The following is a 22,046-nucleotide window of genomic DNA, read 5'->3' on the forward strand; positions in this document are numbered from 1 at the left end:
CTGGGGCCGGCGATGGCGCCCGCCACCGCCGCGCTGCCCTGAGGGCCCCGCCGGGTAGACCCCGGCTCTGGGGGACGCCCGGCCGCTCCGGAGACGTTGGGGCCGTTTGCGGGCTTTACCGTTTGTTTTTTTTTTTTTTTAATCTTTTTTTTCCCCTTCCCCTTGCTGTCTTTCGGGGTTTTCTCCCAGCTGCTCGTCCGCTGTGGCGGAGGAGCCCTCTGTGCCTGCCCGACGGCTGTCCCCTTGCCCGCTGCCCCTTCCCTCAGGGCATGTCCCGGTCCAACAGCGTCAGCCCCCCGGGCTTCGGCGGCCCCACGCCCTGGGCAGGCACCGAGCAGCACCGCTCGGCCTGGGGCGAAGCAGAGGCCCGGGCCAATGGCTACTCTTACCCACCGCCTCACAACAGCTCCTCGGGCAAGAAGGCCTCACGCATGTCGAGCAGGTGGAGGAGCGAGGAAGACTACGAGCCTCAGGCAAGCCGGAGCCGCGGGGAGAGCGGCTGCAGGATGATGAGCTTTAGGTCCAAATCCGCCTGGCAGGAGCACGGTGACGACAGCCGACGTCACCGGTCCCGCCACCCGCCTGGTGGTGATTCCCCTGCTGCCCCCAACAATGCCAGCCCCCGGCAGCTGGGGGAGCAGGGGGAGGTACGGCCCCGGTCCGTGGAGCTGGGGCTGGAGGAGAGACGCATCAAGGCCAAGATTGAGGAGCTGGAGGAGGAGGACGGGGACGAGGAGGACTCCGAGGCGGCCTTCTCCATGGGCAGCTGTTGCAGCAGCCTGTTGCAAATCTTCAGGTCCAAGAAGTTCCAGTCGGAGAAACTGGAGCGCCTTTACCAGCGCTACTTCTTCCGGCTCAACCAGAGCAGCCTCACCATGCTCATGGCCGTGCTGGTGCTGGTCTGTGTGGTCATGCTGATCTTCCACGCTGCGCACGGCCACTATGAGGTATCCTACGTCGTGGTGCTCTCTCTGGCCATCCTGCTGATGGTGGTGCTGTGCATGGTGTGCAACCGCAACGACTTCCACCAGGACCATATGTGGCTGGCGTGCTACTCTGTCATCCTGGTGATCCTGGCAGTGCAAGTGGTAGGGGTTCTGCTGGTATGGCCCAGGAGCGCCTCGGAGGGCATCTGGTGGACCGTCTTCTTTATCTACAGCATCTACACGCTGCTGCCGGTGCGGATGAGGGCCGCGGTCATCAGCGGGGTGGTGCTTTCTGCCATCCACCTGGCCGTCTCCCTCAAGATCAACGCGGAGGATAAGTTCCTCCTGAAGCAGGTAGGCGAGCCCAGAGCCGGTTCGGGTGTGCGCTCGGCAGCCCCCACCGGCCCGCTGCATTGAAGGGTGAGGGAAGTGGGGTTGTCTGACTTCCACGGGCCTGCCCAATGCTGGAAGGCTGACAGGGCTTTCTGTCGAACCCCGGGGTTACCTGCCACGAGATGGGATGTTGTTCAACGTGGTGGCTAGCCTGTAATCTTGCTTCTTTTATAGCTGTGGTGTTTCCTCATTGCTGCTTTTCATTAAGGCTCTAAATGTTTAAGAAATGTGCCTTACTGGTTTCCCGTGACCGCTGCTCCAGTGCTGTCAGCCAGCCCTGCTAATGCCCTTCAGTTGTATTTAATGTAAACAGTTCTGCGCTAAGCACACCTGTGGAACGGTAGCCGTGTGCGCTGCTGTGTTACTGAGAAATGTGTGGAAAGTCTTGCCATTTTTATCGGCTAGAGGTTATCTTCATGTGTCACTCTCGAGTCTGGGTTTGGGTTTAGCACAGTGCTTGCTTAGGCATCGGAGAGCATGCTCCACAGGAACGTGGAATAAGCTTTTGGTTTAGCAGGAGGGTGTTTGCTCTGAGATGTGCTGGAAATATCTATGGTGGAGAAGCCCAGAGTTCATCTACAGCCAGAAAAAAAAGTTTAAAAAAAAGTATAAATGCAGATTATTATTTAGCTGTGATATCATGTTTAACTGAAGCAGCTCAGTTCATGGGAACAATAAGACTATTATCAAATGCATTACAGTGCAATTTTTAATTACCATATCTGTATAAACAATGGCAATACAAGGCGCCACTCTTCTTTTCAAGTGAAGCAAGCAGCCTTGGGGCTCATGTGCTTTAAGCTTACCAGATACCTTGGCAATCGGGAAACCATTGACTTAAAACATCGTAGCTATGTGGTAATCTCCATCCCTCTGATGAGCAGGACTCTGAACAAGGATGAGCCTGTCACAGAGTCAGCCCTGACGCTTGTAGGTAACCGGGGATTGTTTATTAAAATCAGGTGTTTTGTAGCTTTATAGCCCTATCGTATAATAAAAAATAAAGCCTTGCATTTGCAGTGCCTGCCTCGAGGCTTACTTCTAAGTTGTTCTGAGTTCCACTTCTTGCAGTGTCAGGAAAAGTTGTAGACCTTAAATAAAACTTCAGCAGGATGGGGCTGTTGCTGCTCTGCTCTGCAAAATAGCCCATGAAATTACTCTTTCTTCCCCCTTCTATTCTCTCCCCCCCTGCCCAGTTAAGCCTGCTTGGACAGTTTCTGGCTTTGTTCTTATTTTGTTACAGATATTTTTATAAACTGTACATGGCATATTTTTCTTATGCTTGATATAAATGGCTTTTTGTACATTTCCAGCAGAGCATACACTGTAAGCGGGACAGTTGCTGTTTTTCTGCTTGACTTGGAAAAGTTTGCTAATGGCCTCAGCTCTTTCTTGCTGGGGCTCTGGTCCTGCAAAGCCTTGTGCGTGCCCTTAACATTATAAACCGAGACTTATCCCATTGAATTCAGTGTATTTGGAGATTGTATTCTTACGTATGAAGGCAAAGCTCGTTGTGATTATGACCAGAAGACTTAGCGGTCTGTTGAGTTTGGAGGATACTAACGAGTGCATAAAATACCGTTATGTTGGAAAGTGTTGGTAACTATTTTAATGGAAAGGAGACTAAATCACAAAGGCCAAATGATTGACTCCTTCAGTGGAGAATTGGGAATAATGACAGCTCCCTCCCTTTCCAAATGTAGCAGGGTTATTTGTAAGAGATGGAGCTTGTGTATAAATGTGCCTTTGTTGAAGGTAAAAGCACAAGCAGCAGGTGATGGTACAGTATGCACAAATCTGTGCATTATACTGTTGCTTTCCCTTTCATACTAGTGCTGGGTTTTCCTGCAGTTTGGCAATAAATGTTCAGTTAATGAGGAATGTCTTAGGAGTACTTACTTTGTTTTTAAAGGCAGAGTGTCTCTCCGTATTGCATATTTATTTTTCCTACTAACACCAAATGCCGGTCTCTATCTTGCTGTGGTCTATGTTGGCATAGCTCTGGCTGAATTCAGTGGGGTTGTACAAGGCCAAGAATCAGATTCCTTGCACGTTTGCGTATGAACATGAGCTGCTATCTCTGTCTGTCTGATAGAAAAATCTGTTTCTGACGAGCGCATTGCCTCACAGCTATTAAGAGGCCTTCCTTGCTGGGGCTGTATCTCGTTGCCATGGAAATCTGTTGTGTTCAGCTCTGCCCCACGGATGCACGCAAGCCCTATTTTCCCCCTTCAAACTAACAGGGGCGAGGGTAGATGAAGACCAGCAAAATTGAGAGGAGGGGGTTAAGTTGTTTTCAGTGACTTCACGCTGGCAGTCACGTCAGCCTGGGTTTTGTGGAGCAGGAGTGGATGTGAATGCATTGGTGACTATGTTACCAGATGGTTCTTTATCCATGGCAGTCACAGAAGAAAGGCTGATTAGGATGTGTATCGCCTTTCCTCTCTTTTTCGTGGCATTTTTAACTGTAATAGTTAAGCGAGTTCTTTGTGTGGGCTTCTTTCTTTTAATCTTCTCCCAGTTGTTTCCAAGCCAGGAAAAATCATACACTCTTGTTATGATCCACAAACATTCAAAGCCGGGTGACTCTTGTGTAGACTCCTGGGCACTTTCACGAGGCTCAGGAGCCCGTTAAAAACCTCGCTGCTCCTCTTTGTCAAGAGAGTGAAATTCTTGGTTGTAGGTCCCTTTTGGGAGAAAGGCAACTTGTTGGATTCTCTTGCTGAGGATGCATGATTTTATTGTCTGAATTATCTTCTTCTAGCACTACTGGACTTCTCTGTTACCAGACTATCTGGTCCGAGGCTATGCTAGTCAGGCTTCATGAAAGGGTTAAGGCAGTCCGCTATTCCTGAATCAGTAAGGTGACAGGAGTAAAGGTAGTTGTGATTGTTCAGTCTTAACTAAGCTGCTTTTTTAATAATTCTTTGGGGATCACTGGACTTTGAAAATAGGCTCTGACTTCTGTTTGCTACCTGGAGGAGTCTGGGGTTTTTCAAAAGAGTGCCCTGAGCACCCCTAGCAAAAGCAGCAGGTATAATTGGTACCTCTGTGAGTCTGATGGGGTAGAGGCAATGATCTTGGCTTCTTGAATTGATGTTTCATTAAAACAAAAAATGCTAATTAATACAAATTATTGCATTATATTCAAAAGTTATCCAATACTGAGGAAGGGGAGAAAAAGAAATCATGTGTTTGAGAATTTACTTGCATCCAAAGACTGCTGCTGGAAGCACAGCACACTAAATGTATGACACTCCGCCAACTACAAACCTTGGTTGCTTAAAGGGGTTTTTTTTTTGTGTGTACCTATGATCAATTAATTCTAGAGGGACTGCTTTCAGATTTATTGGGGAGGGGATGACTGCATTTGTCTTCAGGTTGTGTCCTTGTGTTATTCTGGGACAGTTTGGATTACAAGTGTGTTTCAATGCACACAAGTCTATGTCTTCCTCTCTTTGTATATATAGTGTATCTCTTTTTAGGCCAGCCTTTTCCATGTGTTGGTTTTGATACACTTTCAGGCTCTGAAAGTACATTCAACTCCAGAATTCATGTAAGAAATACTTTATGTGCAAATGAGACTATCCAATGCTTAACTGAGAAAGAAATATACTATTTATCATTAAACTGTCTTGCCTTCACAACAAAGATGATACTGAGATTTATTCTATGTTCCGGTAGAAACAAACTACCTAGCTGACCCACAAACTTGTACAGATACATGGGAAGAACTTACAGTGTATGGGGTTGCAGATGCTTAACTGAAGTCATGTGAGTAGACCAGCTGCCTTCAGTGCAGATAGTCTTGAGTAAGCACTGGCATTTTTGTAAGACTAGGGGCTAAGGGACAGGCAGTTTCACAACTGAGTTTATTGGGCTCTGAATCAGACTTAAAAAGGGATGGGGATTGTGTGTGGGAGTGGGTGGGGGACCAGGGGTAAGGGATAAGAATGCCGTATACAAACATCAAACAAACCTGTGGACTGAGGTTAGATTTACTCCTGTTTTCCCATCCAAACCTGTTTTATTGTAACTTTCTGAGGTTCCTTGTTCAAGGATACAGTTAAGCCTTTGTAGTTTATTAACTCAGTGTGAGTGGGTAACTGTTAAGGTACCATGAAAACAGAAGACTGGGAAAGATAAATACTGACACAAGAAATAAAAAAAAAGGTAACCTCATCGAAAGAGAAACTGAAATGCTCTGATCTCTTTCCTCCCCAAATACTACTGCAAACCTCCTGCAAAGGATCTCCGATAGCACAGTTCTGAACAGCTGCCCCAGCCAGCACATGGCTTTTGTTTATGGCGCTCTGCTTCAAGGCTCTTGATGTTGAGCTCCTTCTTGCTTGGCCCCTTTCCATACACCTCCGTCATAACGACATTACATTAGTACTCCTCATCCTTCACTTCTGAGAACTGTGTACGTGTTGGCCTTTCTCCCTGTCAGTCCATGTTAACGGTACATGATTGATCTGCAGCTGCATGGTAGCTCTCTCAAAAGTGTAGCATTTCAGTTTAACCATTTCTAGGAAGATGTTGGTATGAAAATGTGCAGTCTCTCTTTTTCCTTTCCCTAAATAAACTGTCAATTCAGCAGGGCTAAAAACAACTTCTTACTGTAATAGGATGTCGACTTGAGTCTTGTGGATATCTTCTAGCATCTCATAAAGCTCCTTTTTAGATGCAATTTAAATGACATTCAATGAGAAGCTAGTCACATAGCAGGAGAAATAGTACTGTATGTTCCATCTCAGCCTCAGCGTGCCTAAGATATGTAGGTGATGACTGATTTTGAGACTAACAGATTCTCAGAAGTACGTTACTCAAGCCACTGTATTGCACTTTCATTGTCTTCGAGTGGCCTTTTTTCATAAAGAAGGAGAAATGAGCTACCTGAAATGCAGCTAGATCTGTGTGTCTGGAAAATAAGTTTGAGTAATGTTCATTTAGGATGTGATTTTAAGGCACTTGGCCACATGGGGCCAGATACTGTGTGCCTCAAACAGCACTTAATGTCCTGTTCTGCATAAACATTGATATCAGTAGAGCTCTCATACAGTAAGATGTGCGCCAGCACTGCTAACAACTGAAGAAGCTGCCTGAGCCGCAGTTTGACTGAAGTTAGTAAAAATCGATGATTTGCAGTCTTTTGTTCAGGGAAAAAATGGCAACCCGAAATATTCAGGACCTGTTGCATTGATAGTTGCCTCCCCAGTGTAATTCTGTAACAGAGGTAATGCCTTAAATCCCTAAGGTATTGCACATCAGGTAGTCCTTAGTAGGAATATTGTCTGTATCGCTTGGGACTTCATGTGCTGTCTGAGGTTTACAAAAGTGTATCTGTTTTTCTTATCTCCTAAATTACCCTATGATCCTACCACCTCCTAATCTCCTCCCCTGCCTTTGCTTTATCCTCCTTCCCACCACCCTGCATTAGTTTGATATTTCACTGTAATGTTCACTGGTATTGATAACTGTTAGTGTAATAGTGTTTGAGTGCTCTCCATGTAATTTCTCTGTGTTCCTGGATTCTTAATAAGTTTGTTGTCTCGGTAAACTGACCCATTTGACTCATTTCTCTCCGCCTTGCGGTAGCAATCGCAGTCTTATAGCTGGCTTGGATGTTGGTCAATTGAAGATGAAACCTGCTGGGGATGATTTAGGTGCATTGCTCTGCCAGATGCACTAATTCTAGCAAAAGGCTTGTCCTTCTAGGCATTTTCATGACACGCTTGAAAAGGCAGGGTGTGCTAGTTCTGTTTATTTCTGGAGAAGTGAAGATATTTCAGCAAAATTTTGGGATTCATCGAGCTGTGTGAGGCAGAAGGATAGCTTTCCGTGCCCTACAGCCATTGACTTGTCCTTCAGTGTCCTCGATGGCTTGGTTTGACACCATTGTGACCCCTATACTCTGTCAGAGACTTGTCCAAGGCAGGACATCTTATTTACATGGTCTTTTGTGATTAACTGCATTCAGATGATTTATAAACCTGAACAGCAGTGGAAACAAAATGCTGATTATCCTAGTGCTAAAGGCTCGCTGGAACTGGTCGTGCCCTCTTGGAGCCTGAATCGGCTCAGCGCTTCCTAAATGCCCTTTTGCTCCAAGTTTGCTGTTGCTTGGGCAGCGCTGCCGAGGTCTGGGGTGGAAGAGGACTGGGACTCTGCCCAGCTGGAATGTGAACTTTGGGCAACAGAGTGTTGCCAAAATGCATTCAAATTGTGTTTGATTAGCTAATCTTTCAGTCATGCTTCATAGCTCTCTCTCAGTCTTTTAAGAAAATTGGAACAATTGCTAACTTTTTGGCCATTGCAGTAGTTGGACTAGTTACAGTCTTTTGGGAATAGCTGGGTTTGTCTTCATATTTTGGTACTGAATATTGCTCTCATTTTCTAATCGAACTAAAAGAACTTTCCTTCTCTTCTGGTGGAAGATGCGATGAAAAATATCCAGCAGCAGCTGAAACACTGAGAGGTAAAAATTGCAATTATTTTGACGGCAGCTTCCATGTGTGTGGTAAGGTGGTCCGCCCTGTAGCTGGTAGTGGCTTCTGAGAACCTGTGCTTTGAAAAGTTCCTGTCTTTCTCTCTTTATATTTTTTCTTTTTTTCCTCCTGTGCAGGTGGGTGTGGTTCAGAGAAAATACCTGCTTTTGTTTGGGGAGATAGAAGACAGGGCTTCAAATTTTGCTAGCCTTGGGCAAGTGTTATCTTCCTGTCTGCTTTATATTGCAGGATTTACATGGCACCTTGCATGGGTAATATATACCCAGAAAATGCAATGCGGAGGGAGCTGGAGTGCACCAGAGTCTCCCCCGAGCCTTCCAGCTGCTACATCATTTCATGATGTGCTACATTTTTTTTTTTTCGTGGCCCAGAGGGGTAGGACAGTGACAAAGTGTGTGCAAGGAATGTGAAGATTCACAGCTTCTGGGAAGTGGGTGAGGTTCCTGTGTAACTGCTGTGTGACTTTTTTCATCTCCTGTGAGTCCTCTTTTTTGATGTGGGATATACTTGGTGTTAGTTCCTTCCCTCCTTCTGAAGTCTAGCCTAGTGATCTGAACTTGTGATATCTTGCATCCAAGGGATGCTCGTCTTTTTGTTTTGACATTGATGATACTTTAGAAAAATATTTTTTTTTTCTTTAACTGAAATGTATCCTGCTGCTGCCAGAAATTTAATTTGATTCATTATTATGGAGTCCTCAGGCTAGGTAAAAACCCAAGGGGAAATCTCATGTGAATGAAAAAACACAACCCCAAAGATATTAAAAAGGATAATCTAGTTATGAGGGGGTGTGAGAAACAGACAAGAATTTTAATATTTGTCTCCTGAACTCCAAAATGTTCTCACCTTATCATAGGAAAGCTTGAAGTTTCTAGCACTTAATGAGATCACACATAAAATGGCTGTCAGGCCAAGACAAGAGTCAAAATGCTTTTTAGCACTTGCAACTGGACTACTCCCAAGGAAATCTGTACTTGATATTTTACGATGGTGATAAGTCTTGCTAGCTTCATCACTGGCAGGTACAGGAATGGCGGCGTTGAACAGATCTGCTGTAGAATTTAGCATGAGATGATCTTGTTCTGACACCTGGAGAAATGGACTGAACACAATTTAACGCTCTGATTTCTGCTTTCAGTCTTGCGTTTTGAGCATTCGGGAAGCCCTTCTCCCATCAGAAGCCTGGTAGTTAGACAAGCTTGTGAACTGCTTCAGCCAGACAGTCAGTTTTGCTCCACAAAGATGATGCATTTACAAGTGGTAAGAGACCCCACAGTTTAAGAATTCATGGATGGCGTTGGCATCAGCAACAGTATTGCTTCTAGTGCCAGGCTGGCCTTGCTGATGCAGAGTAGGATTTATGTTACAGCATTCACTATAGAAAGTTTCATTGTATTGTCAGGCTTTGTTCTGCACATAAAATACCTTTATGTACTTTTCTTCTTCATATTTATAAGTCACTAATGCAGTCGCAATGTATCCTTACTCTCTTCCCCAGACATCAAGAACACAAATCATGTTTGTGTGTTTAAGATGTTATTCAGACTGTCTGTAGTAATAGCATCAAGCAAATCCAGTGTGCACTGTATGGTTGTCATTTGTGGCTTCTCCTACTTCATAGCAGCAGAAATACCAGCATCCTCGATGCATCAAAGCATCCGCATTCTTACCCCGGTTTTGTTTTTAAATCCTCTAGCTAGACTGCTTCTGCAGTTTGAGTGATGAGTTTTCAGTTGAAATATTAAACTTCCTTTTCTTTTCATGAAAAGTTTTACACATCCATGCAACATCCATAAAATTTTTTACTGTGAATTGGGCCTTTGTGGTACTGCCGTGCGTGGCTATCATCCTCCTTTTTCCTGGGAAACTTTGCTTTTGGGAGGTTGAGTTGGGGATTAAAGCTGCTCTACAAATTTAACATACGCATTCCACTAGTATCAGGGTGCATCTTTGCAGACAGTAAACAAAGGACTCTGCTGATGCAACAGAGGGGGAATATAAATGAAGAAAGGTTTGTGTTTTCTTTTTTTTTCCCCCCAGACATTAGAAATTGATCTCTCACAGCAGCAACTTGCGCAAACGGTTTATTTCTTAAAGGTGTTTGCAGCTTGTATAAGACATTCTGTCTCACTTCATAGTCAAAAGAAAAGGCTATGACATTGCTTGCAAGAATCTGTCATAAAACATTGCTAATGCAGACAGTTTGCTGGCTGTGTTTTCCCCTCCAGAAAAAGCCATGGCTCCTTCCCTTTATTCCTTGCTCTAGACTAAATGCTACAAGCAATGATCTCTGTGTCCCTCAGACTCTGAAAACTGAATTCTTAGAGCTAGCGATATGGTAAGGGACTACTCAAATCAGTATTTCTAAAAACAGTAGTTTGCTGGTCAGCCCACAGATGACAGAGCTACTCAGACATGCTCGGTGAGTGATGAACTCTTTCCATTTGCTGGGAGGTACCCAACAGAAGCTTTGTCTGCATTCTTGCTTAATGTGTGAGTATTTATGCACAGAATTGCACAAATGGGTGGACGAGGGATACGTTATTAATCCCAACTGAATGGGATTACTTTTTTTCCGGCAGGTGGTTACTAGTAATCTCATAGAGAAAAGGAAGAAATGCTCTGCGGTACTAGGAAAGGAGGATACTCTGTAATGTGGTGGGAGACTGTGTAATTAAAATGTCAGTCTCACTCATTCTAAAAGCTAACTGCAGTCTTCAAAACCGTTAAACGTGAAGTAGGTTACTAGTGTGGGAACTGCTATTGTGTGTGAACTCTCTGGATCTTAAGGCCAGGAAGGACTACTGAGCTCATTTAACACTACTCGCTGAACAATTCTTCTCTTACACTTAATGATTTCTTATATTCAGATGGTATGGAGGAAAAAAAAAGAGTTTAACTGCTGATTTGCACAGTATTTGTCAGTTGAAAAAGCAATCTGCAGTGATCTCTGAACTGAAGGTGAACTGAACCACTACTTTTTTTCCTCTTCCCTCTTAGTAAGACAGGATTATAACACCCTGTGATGGAACATATTGGGGATATTTTCCTGCTGAAGGTGGTGGCATCTACTTAAAACATAACACAGATGGTCATATTAGTTTGTGAAGGGGCTCTGACATCATGGCCAGATTTCGTATTGGGTAATTATGTTCTTGCCTTCTTAATTGATGTTGAATATGGCATTTTTCTTTACTCCATTTCTATTCTGGACTCTTTAGCAGTACCCCACCAAATAGCTGCTGTGCATATGTGGGTTTTACTACGGTATCTGAGAAATTTGCAAGGCTATTGACAAGCCAGAAAAATGAGGGAATTTAGCTCGGGCTTTTATCTTCTTAGTCGTGTTGGTGTGCTGGAGCAAGTGTCACCCCCCTGGTGTGACAGATGCACTGGTAACTTTTGAAAGCTACAAACCCAGAGATGACATGGTTGAAGGATACTTCCAGAGGTCAGCTACGCCATCCCGCTGCACCAAGACAAGACCAAGTCGGCCTAAACTGTTTGTGGCAGGTACTAATCACAGATCCATCTGAAAAAACCCTTCTGTGCTCTTTGGGGTCACAAAGGTACTGATGTGCTTTCTTGTTTGTTTGTTTTGTTGGGTTTTTTTAGGCAAACAAGCAAGCACAGCCCTGGGTAGGAGCAGATAGTAAAGAAGAGTTGTCCATGGCTAGAGCTCTCTAGCTGAAACTAGCTTTTAGTTTCCTTGTTTCACCTATCTTTAGTTCCCACCCCACCCAAAGCCTGCAGTTCTCTATTTGTCACAAACAGTACATCTGTATGACATCTGGCACAGCTGGGTCTCATTCCTGAATAAGGCCTTCTTGAAAGCACTGCAGTGCAAGCAATAAGCTTAAAGGTTAAGTGTCCTTTCACAGGTGACTTCCCTTTCAGTGCTAGTCCTTCTCAGCTGTTAGGATAGGTGTACTTAGTTAACTTGTTAGCCCTCCAGGGCTGCTCTGGGGGCTCTTAAAAGTGTATCCTTTTTACAGCCATGGTCAAAATGACTGTGAACAAATACTTAAGGAAGTATTTCCTGAAAATATCTTCATCTCTCATTAGAGAAAGTTAGGAGTGTGCAATTTTTTTTTATTTTTTTTTTCCCTTCTTCCCTAATGTAGATAATGAGTATCTGGCTGTAGTCATGACACTAAAGGTTTGTCCAAGTAATGATGTCTAGGAAAGGTAACCCCGGGTGGATTAGTTAGACCCCACTATATAGAGACTGTAGTCCCCTGCTGAAATCACCTTGCTCTTCTATTTTAGATGCAAATGGACCTAGTTAATGTAATTAACTTCCAGAGGGAATGCAAACTAAATAAAGTCATACTTGTTAAGAGGAGTGTTCACACAGGTTTAAATAATTTTCTTCAATTTATTTTGATGAATTTTTCTGAACAGAGCAATATTTACCGTAATGTCTCCAGGGTAAGACTGTAGCTTGTGTAAGTCAGGAGTAGTTTATATTATTAACTTAGTGTATTGCCCATATATGCCATTTTCTATTAGAAGAGATAGCGTCACCCTCTGTGCTACGTGCTTACCCCTTGGCAAGGGCTGGGGCTGGTTGCGATAGGGACAGAATCAAGAGAGGAGCTTATCTATCATGTTTAGCGAGCCCTTGGCCCCATTACGGAAGCTGCTTCTCAGGAGCCTGGTCACAAGTGTCTCCCCGATATGACTGTTTCTGTGCTAGGGACTGCTGTGATGGCTCACGACTCATCCTTTGCAGAGGAATGATCTGCTTTCAGTGCTCCTGGCCTCTTGCTTGGGGCTGAGAGTAAACCTTTTCATTGCCAATTCCTTAGCAGCTGTGACTGTGACAATATACTGTAATAAGATGTAGGTCTAGGATCCCAGGTTGTTAAATGCTGAAGTGGCAGGTGACGCTCTTCTGTGTCTTTCCTGGGAGAAGCTCCTTTGGTTTCCATCAGCTCTTCTGTTTAAGCCATTTGCAATACTGCATGCACTGTTCAGCCAGTGCCTTGCCACAACATGAGCATATCTACTGCATATAAAACTTCACAGGGAGAGATGCTGACAGCTTCCCGCCCGCCAAACCTCCTGCTGAAGATTATTGGAGAAATATTGTACTCCATTCAAACGGGTGGCATTGTAACATTGGCTTGCTGGTGGAAACTTAGCGTTTGGGTTTGGGCAGAGTGGGAGAAAGTGTTGATTTCCTTTCAGTAAAGAGGAAAAAAACCTGAAAGGTGCCTTCTGCACAGTAGCCTGAGGCAGGGCTGCAATTTTCTGGGCCAAGTTAAACAACTTTTGAATCTTAATGCCAGGATACCTCCTTCTCCCTCTGCTATTCCCTGTCCCAGCCAGATCTAACATGAATCTTACCTCTGTTCAAACCATACCCTAAATCCTTGTTGCCTTGTCTAGTTTTTATTTAGTACCACGAGAAATGAGTTGGAATCTAAATGTGTTCTGCCTATCACCAAAAATACCTTGTTCCCTCTGGCTGCTTGCAAAGTGCCTTTAACTCCCCTCGGGGCTTTTCTGTATGAAAGGACAGCTGGCATAGAACAATAGTGACTGATTTACACTGATCAGTCCTCACATTACTGCAAGGCATCTGTCTTGTGCTAGCCAAGCTGCAGTGCACATTTTTCAGCAAGATGCTGGTGGAAGATGTGTCTGCAGTGTCTCTTGTCTTTCTCCCCAACCTGACTCCTCTGTAGGTTTGGGGAAAAAAACTGTGAGAAGAAATACTGTAAAAAAATTTAATAGTGAGAGGTGCATTTTCCTCTTCTTCACCTATGCGGTAATGGATAAGAGGCTCTGGTTTTCCAGAGTTTTGGTTGTGTGTACTTTAGCAGCAGTACCTGCCAAAGAGATGGTCAAACTCAGTAACTGAAGTGTTTTTTGCTTCCAGCCTGGTTTTAGCCCAACTCAACCAAAGTTAGTTTAGTCCATTTATTTGGACCAAAATAGTCTAGGAGGTGCACATATGCGCCCAAGCTGGCTGATCGGAGGGATGGGTATCATCTAGTGTCAAGGAGCCAGGAGCAAACACAGATGCAGCTGAAGGATGTTAAGGACAACATCCTAATAGGGACACATGCTGCTTTCAGACTTTGCTGGAGGGAAGGACATAAAGCCCTATTTCCAGGAAACCCTTAAAATAACAGGAGAGAGGATGGCCAAGCATGGCCTTTCCACCTGCTGAAGCCTACCTTTCCTCTCCTGTTTCCTTGCTTTCACCTCCTCAGTGATGTGAACTGCCACAGGAGAAGGCCCCAGGCAGTGCAGCTCTGTATTCCTGCTGTTTTCTGGTGCATTTTACCTGTGCAGGTAGCTAGGATTAGCCCTGGCAGCCTCAGCTTTCACTAACAGCAATCAAATGGTTTTGCTTACTGACAAAAAGAGAGACAGTTGCATAAGGTATCTGCAGCTGCAGAGTGGAACTCCATTGCCCTGGGCTCCAAAGTGACAGCAGAGAACAGTTTGTCTCAATGGCTGTTACCTCCTCTTACCTTGGTAAGAAGCCCCAAACTTTGTTAATGTCTTGAATGTCTCTGGCAGTCTGGTTGAAAGTTTTCTCTTTGGTCTCTAAATAAACTGCAGTGGATAACTTTATTAAAAAAGGACACCGCTCTAATTCCCTCCATTTTGCTTTGGTACGAGTGGAGTATGCGGTGAGAGCATGATCCAACAAGCATTACTTTGGAAGCTTCATCTACTGCATGAGATTCAAGTAGTGCCCGCTCCCTTGCACTTCATGTGAGGGCAATTAGCGCACGTGCATGGCAATTAGTGCTGCAAATGAAGTCGACACGGGTGTATTCTGCCTCTTTAATGGCTTCCTTTTCTCTTCTGCCAAAAGAGCAACCAAGCAGTCTCAAAGGAACCTGCTGCCTTCTGATATTTAATTTGCTTCAGGCTTACCTTGGCGTTCTGCCTCTTTCTTCTGCTGCCCAGCCTGGCCCACCTGCCCGTTCCTGCTACCAGTGCTGCAGAGGAAACGATACCTATTTCTAGCAAATCAGGCCATGACTTGCCCAATGTGCTGCTGTTGGGCCTCACAGACCTCCAGCACCATCTCTCCCTAATGTGCTTTGTCACTCTCAATTTCTGACCTCTTTTCAGCAGAACATTAGGCTGGTTTCTGATGAACTGCACTGCAAGTGGCATCGCCTGGCAAAGGAATGTGCTGGTGGGAAATTGCAGAGCAATTCTTCTGTTATCCATTTTTTTGATTTAGGTATTTAGGTGGCAGGGGCCTTAAAATATCCGTGATATCCAGTGTTTATTTGTGGCCAATGGTGACTCTCTGGAGTGTAGATAGTGTGCGTATAAACTCCATATATACGGAGTTACATGATGTGACTCTTAACCAGAATACTAACTGTTCCAAAAGATTTTTAAAATGAGACTGGATAGAAGAAGTCTGGCAAAACAAACTTGCAGTCGAATACTCAATGATTATAGGAAAAGTAAGGGGTTAAAATACTAGAAGAGACCTTACAAGTCACTGACAGTAAGAGGAGGGCATGGAAGTGTAGGTGGGGCATGTTAATTTGATCACAAAGTTTTGGTGCAGGCCTCCTTGTATGGCTTTCCTTATTGCAGCAGAGCACCTTGCACCATGGACCACCCATCTAGGTTTGGTTTTTGAATGCCTGACAAGTAATATCTTTACAGTGTCTCCTAATATGTCTCTTGATAGGAAGCTGGTAGTTCATGAAATATGTTTTTGAGGTGGAAGCTGTTTTTTTCATGGGGCAGGATTGCTTCGGACAGGAGGGTGGGATAACCAGCTTTACTCTGAGCGGATGCTGTATGCAAGAAGAAAAAGTTCAGCACTAGTCCCTGCAAAAGAAAAATTGCCGTAGAGAACCCCTCCACTGAAGATGATACACTGAGTTAATGGTGTAACTTTGGGAGCCTTTTTCTTATGCACCACTGATTATTGAGACAGTTCAAATGTGGGCCAGTTTTTCTTTCTTTTTAAGTAGGATTTGCACAGAGCAACAAGCAAGCTGATGCTTTCTAGATAATGTGGGTTAAGTGCTGTTTTGCTGAGGAAATGGGGAGGTTTTTACTTAGGTTGCATTAATACTCTAGTGTTTCCTACCTTTCTTGTGCTGAGGTCCTACATTGTTACGCTGCTAAATGTTTCTGTAACAGAAGCGTGCATCGAGCCATGATTTTGTGTCATCAGGACCGCTGGCTTGTGTGATTTGCGGAGGTGGATGGTGTTCACAAAGGGTATGCGAGCCCCATCATTGTGGCTGCCTTCAAAGCCAGCTCCAAAATTCATGCAAAGCAGCTGCCACAGAAGCGCTTGGTGACTTTTGGGAGGAGCGGGGACAGGCAGACAGAAACTGCATGTAGATGGGACTGTATATCCCTGCTTATGAAGTAATGAACATATGGAACAGACTGTGGTTGAGGAGGTCTTGAGGGGTGGAATATTAACCGTGGTGAAAACAATCCTGGAGGAGCACATGCATCTGTGCTGGTGCTTCGCATGTGTGCCATCATGGAATTTCCAAAGAGGGCCCTAAACAAAACAGCTTTATGGAAGTACAAAACAGCATTGTCAGCGGTGGCCAAGGAAGCTGTGCTGGCACCTCTTCCCATAACCATGCTCTGAACGGGTTCTTGTTCACAGTGTTTCTGTGGCTGTCGCATGCACAGCTGTATGTTAGCATCTGCCTTAAAGGGTTTTATGAAACTGTGGTATAGAAAATGGTAGCTGGGCTTTGTTTGAACTTAGCTACTTTTTCTAGAACCAATATTATTATTTTTTTTCAGACCAGAATAACTTGTCCTAAGGGAAAAGCATATGCAACAGTGAGGTTTTTTTGAAAACAGCTGTGTTCATGAGCATTCCCTTGCTTTGAGTCTGGTACACTGTATTCTAGCCCTCTGCAGTGATTGCATGTCTGATCCAATGTTTTGTATATTTGATAAGCTCCTTGAGCCGGCAGAATCCCTCTCCATGCCAGGGTGTTTATGAGGAGCATGAGGAGGACAGCAATCTGATCCTCCTGGATGGGTGTGCACAGAGGGTGTCTGTCTTCATCATGGTGGGAATGTGGTGCTGAATGGAAGTAGGTTTTGGTATGTTGTGGAGCATCCAATACTTGTCACAGTGAACCTATGGGACAGCTCATTTGTCCCATCTACCTTGCAGCACATGGGGAATGCAGTAGGATGGTGCTTGGAGCTGAGGAGAGGCAGCTGTGAGACATCACTTGGGGTTGTTATTTTTCGGAGTAAACTTGTTTCTGTTCTTATGAAAGCAAGGGTTGCTTTCGATCTGGACCAGTATTATCATGTAGACCAGATCAACCAATTCTTTAATTTTCTTCTCTCCCTTGAACAAATGAAAACATTACAAAGAAGTTGCAATTAAAAATGAATTGTGAAGTGTTACCTGGTGCCTGCTGAGCAAAATGTCGTGAGCTAGCTGAATTAGCAGTCTGATAGTGTGCTGAGTAGGATGCGCTGAAGCACAGAGCCTTGGCTGTGGCAAAGGGATGGGGCACCAAAATGGGCTAAGTATGCCCAAGCCCTGCTGCTGCCGTGGAAGGGGGCAATGGGTATATGGCAACAGGCTGAGTGGGTAATGATTGCTCAAAATTGTCTGAAAGAGGCTTCAAAGAAGAAGGTGGAGGGAGAAGAGAACAAGGGGCTAGATGGAAGAAACAGAGACTGGTACTCTGAAGATGAAAACCAGAATATCTTGCCATGGATCTTATGTTGGGAATAACACTTATTGAAGTTTCCTGGCATGCACGTGCTTGTCCTCTTTTTCACGTGTGACTTCTCCATAACAAACATCTCTCAGCTGGGACTGACAATGGAAAAATTGTAGGAAACTTTCACCAAACAACTTGGTGGTAGGGCTACCTCCTGTTTTGTTCTTGAGCTTTTCTGTTTTAAAGGAACCATCTGCTGTATAACTGTAAACACAGCAGACCGCTAGCAAGCTTTATCATCCAAGGGTCAGTATCCATCTAACACAAACTGCTGGCAGACTCCTGTGCCCTGTCTTTGTGTGGCTGCCACCACCTCTTCTTCCAGCCTCTGAGCCTGTGGAATTGGGCAAAGTTAACTTTGCAGATCACAAGCTTCCTGCAGCGTGGTGATGGTGCCCTCCTGCACATGCAAAATTGCTAGAAGCAGACAGACCCATGAATATACGAAACTGGTATGTCACTTCAGCCGCACCCACGCTGGATGTTAGTGTGGCTCTGTGAGTGAGTCAGGCTCAACAGCTGAGAAAGTGCATTTCATTTCTCTTTGCAGAATGTTTTACAGTGTCTACTCTTGTCATGAAATCTTCGGCAGGCAAAGCAGAGGGCTCTGCAGAATCCCTTTTCTCTCTGCACGCCTTGCCCAGCAGCACAGGTCAGCAGTTAAGTGAAGAAGTGTTACTCAGCAGGGATGTGATCTTGTGTTATAAGCATATACTGACTGTGGGGCCTTGTGGCTTTGCATAGGGTAGGCTTGACACAGCTTTCTGCTCATGCTTTTATTGAAGTTGTGTTTTACCTATTGAGGCTTCTTCCAGAAGGAAGATGTGGAGGCTGCAAGGGCTAGATGGAGGGAAAGAGAGAGATGCTGAGGATGAAGGAGTGACAACTTAGTTCATTAAGATGGGGAACTCTGAGGTGGTTTGTTGGAGGAAGTGCTGATAGGGGATGTGCTGTACCAGACATGATTTCTCCTCAGCAGAAGAGAAATCTTCTGGCCTGGTTTAATGCACACAACGAACCTGCATAGCCTGGCACAGCCACCAAAAGAAGTGTTTGCTGTGGCAGCACAATTATTTTTGTGGTATGTGGAGACCCAAATCTGGGAACTGGCTGGATTTGAAACTACCTGGGGAAAGGGGAGGAGGACAGTTGTAGATGGTACAGGGTAAGGCAGGACACATAGCATGCTTGTTAGTGCAGGTATGGGTGAAGTTGTGTATGGGTTCAGTATGAGTGAAACTGGCTGGAACATAGCTCTTGAGGTGGTTATTTCTGGTTTAATGTATCTAACGAATGAGGCTCTGACCTGGACTGCATCGGAATAAAAGAGGAGAAAGCAGTTAACACTTCCACTATTAACAGACAGGCCAGATCATAGGGCTTGGAGGGCCCAAGTCCTGACGCATGTCTTCAAATTAATCTCTGGTCTCTAGCAACTCGTTTTAATTTATCAATCTCATCTTGTTAAACTGATGAGGAAATTAATGCATGTTTATAGAGACCATGCCACAAATGATATGAGGAGCAACTAGTTAATGTTTAGCAAAGTTCTCCTGAAGATGAAGAGTGGTATACAAGTGCTGTTCTGACCGTATCAAGATTACTCTTGAAAGAAAAATGCTATTTTAAATAATGTTTTTGTCCCTTTAATCATTGCCCTTGCAAGTGAACTTAAAATATAGCCATATATTCATCCTTTGCCCAGCTAATGACATATAGAATTACAAAAGCAGAGGTGTGTATCCCTACAACCTAGAGAGAGATGTATGTCAGGTGAATGAAGCCAGGAGAAAGCCAAACTAAAAAGCATGCAGAGCAAAGTGACTGAGATGGCAGAATGCCCCAAAGGAAACTTTCAACAAGAGTGGTTCATTAGCAGTCAAACAGTCCTTTTTCTTTTCCTGCCCTGCTATATTTATATTTTGAAATGTGTGCACATCTCATGGAAATGGCCTTCCTAGCTAAAGTGTTCTAAATGGGAGAGAGGAAGATTTTGTGCTTTATGTCTGATAGGCTGTGAGGCTTGGAATACAAGTAAAACTTTCTTTAGTGGGATACTTGTACACAGTCTGTAAGCTGTTGCTAAAATCTTGTACTGATAGCATCATGGTGGTTTGGGCTGTGATTCCAACCTGCCTAAGGAGACACCCAAATTCCAGACCTGGATTGGTGCAAAAAGGAGAGACCTTGAATTTATCAGATAATCCACACACATCCTGGCTTTTTTCAGAGTGTGCTGAAGCATTATTATACCTGTGTATCCTTTTGCATCCAGAAATCCCACTGAAACCAAGGGAAATGTCCTACGAAGGGGATATGCAGAGTCGTGTGAGCCACGTGAACTACTGAGACCTATGCTCTAGTCCTGCAGAAGAGTGGCTGTCCAGTAGCAGCAAAAGTTAATCTCTGATTTCTGCGTGGCATACCCAGTGGTATGCTGTGTCATGCTTGCAAGGCTCCTGCTGTTTATGTGTGAATATGATGAGGTTTCCTGCATCAGTGTTGTGCTAGCAACAGCCTCCAGCTCCTGAATCAGTTAAACCCAGGCATGATGTGGGCAGACTGGTAGCTGTGATTTACAGAGCTCTGTTGGAATGGAAAGCCTGTTGTCTATCAACACATTGTCCAGGCAGCACAATAGGGCAAGGTAAGCACTGGAAAAGCAAGGTCAAAGAGCTGACAATACCATATTGTATTGCATGACCCTGAGCGAGTGGTTTACATGCCTTGATTCTGCTATTCTGAGTGAAACCAGAATAGTGCTTGCTTTTAGAAAAAGTGCTTTACGGTCTGTGGGTGGAAAGCATTTGTCTGAGTGTGAAGTATTTCTGTTGTAGAAAGGATTAGTCTCACTTGCCATAGTTTCCCATTCCCAGACCTGGTTTTCAGGGAGATCAGATGCACTGGTTCCTTTTGAAGATGGAAATCTCTTTGTAGGTGTTCTGTATTTCATTCATTGCGATCCATCTGGAAATGCATTTTGGAACAATCCATGTTGTTTGTGGCTTTGGCTGGACTTGCATTCTCCAAATAGCAGAGTGTGGTTTGGGCTTTATAATGGGATATATGGTCTCTTTGGCTTAGTTCTAGCACAGGTTGGGAAGGACTGAAAGGAATTCTCTTTAGGTCTATAAGGCACTAGCAAAACACTTGGTATCTAGTAGCAGAAGCTGAACTGAGTGCTTAGTTACAAGCAGCCTGTGTGGTATAATTTGGTTGTCTCAGGCAGCCAAAAAAAAAATGCAGAGTGCCTTTTTCATACAGGATCCCAGCAGATAAAACTGATTCGTAGTGGAGAATCAGTTACTGATTCAGGTTGCTTCTTAGAAGTGGTCTCTCCTGCTCAGTATTGGTACAGTGGATTGTCAGCTTTCATGGCATTGTTTTCTTGCTCCTGCTAGTCCATGACCTTTCTCCAAATTCATAAACAGTTGCCCAGTCTCCCAGTCTGTATGGAAATGGCACGTGTACCTGTCAGGTAAGCCAGCACCTTCTCTTTCTAGGCAAAGTGGTGCCTAGAAGAATTGCAAGAATTTAAGCCTGTTAAGCCACAAACTCTCTTAGAAGTTTTTTTTTTTGCTCTTCAGTGGGACAGGACCAGATATTATAATTAACGTCTCCCCCTACCTCCCAGCTAGCTTTCTGTTGAGCGTCTGCATTTCTAGATTCCATCTGTCTGCGGTCCAGCCCCAAGACAGTTAAATTTAATAAATAAATAATGATAAAAATAGTCTCTGAGGACTTGGCAGGCAGCAGGCCAGGGAATCTGGGCAAGTTGCCAGCAGCTCTTCCACTTGAAATCTAAAGTTAACTCAGGCTATGGCGCTCACATCAGTCTGTTCAGATTATTTTTTTGAAAAGTGCCTTTCTCTTCCCTACCTCAGATGGTACCCTGTGCCTGCTATCCTCCAGCATGGGCTCCAGGGCTTCGATGTGAACGTAGGGACTCTTCAGCCCAGCAGTGGAGGGGAGCACTGGGTTGGAGGCAAAAGGCTGCGGTGTCAATGCTCCCCTGAATGAAGGTTGGGGCATCAGCTCAGGCAAGACTTTTCTAAGTGCCAAAACCACAGAAAAGCTTCAGCTGGAGCAAGTGAGTCAGCCACAAGATGCAAGTATGGAAGAAACCAGCCTCTGTGAGTTTTGGCATTTGCTAACTGCTTGGTCTGTTCAGTCTGCTCTGATTTTTTGGCCAATGCTACGTGGGTTCCATTTTAATCCCCGGGTGACTTTATCATTGTGTGATGTCCCACCCCAATCTCCAAGTTATATCTCAGGGTACGAGCTGTCACACCGCATGCCTTTATATTCCTATTTCCTATCATGCCATATATTCACCGCATATGGTTCCAGGAGCTGAAAGAAATCCATCTGAATCCTAGGCAGGCAGTTACCACTATCAAGAATATCTGGGAAATTATTTATCCAGGAAAATGCATGCCCTCTGGTGAGAAACAGCCTGCCAGCAGGTGGGAAGGTTTAGAGTAAAAGAGTTGAGA

At 44.5% G+C, this 22,046-nt stretch overlaps 1 protein-coding gene across 1 annotated transcript in view; it reads left to right on the plus strand.

The window, feature by feature from the left end:
- The first annotated feature begins 222 nt into the window (after window positions 1-222).
- ADCY5 (adenylate cyclase 5) overlaps window positions 223-22,046 on the plus strand; it is a 223,311-nt gene continuing 201,487 nt past the window's right edge. Inside the window, exon 1 of the mRNA XM_059820599.1 lies at window positions 223-1,280. Coding sequence (XP_059676582.1) covers window positions 270-1,280 — 1,011 coding nt within the window. The 5' untranslated portion in view covers window positions 223-269. The remainder of the gene's footprint in view (window positions 1,281-22,046) is intronic.

This window comes from Gavia stellata, chromosome 8 (genome assembly GCF_030936135.1).
Source record: "Gavia stellata isolate bGavSte3 chromosome 8, bGavSte3.hap2, whole genome shotgun sequence".
NCBI classification, from domain to species: Eukaryota; Metazoa; Chordata; class Aves; order Gaviiformes; family Gaviidae; genus Gavia; species Gavia stellata.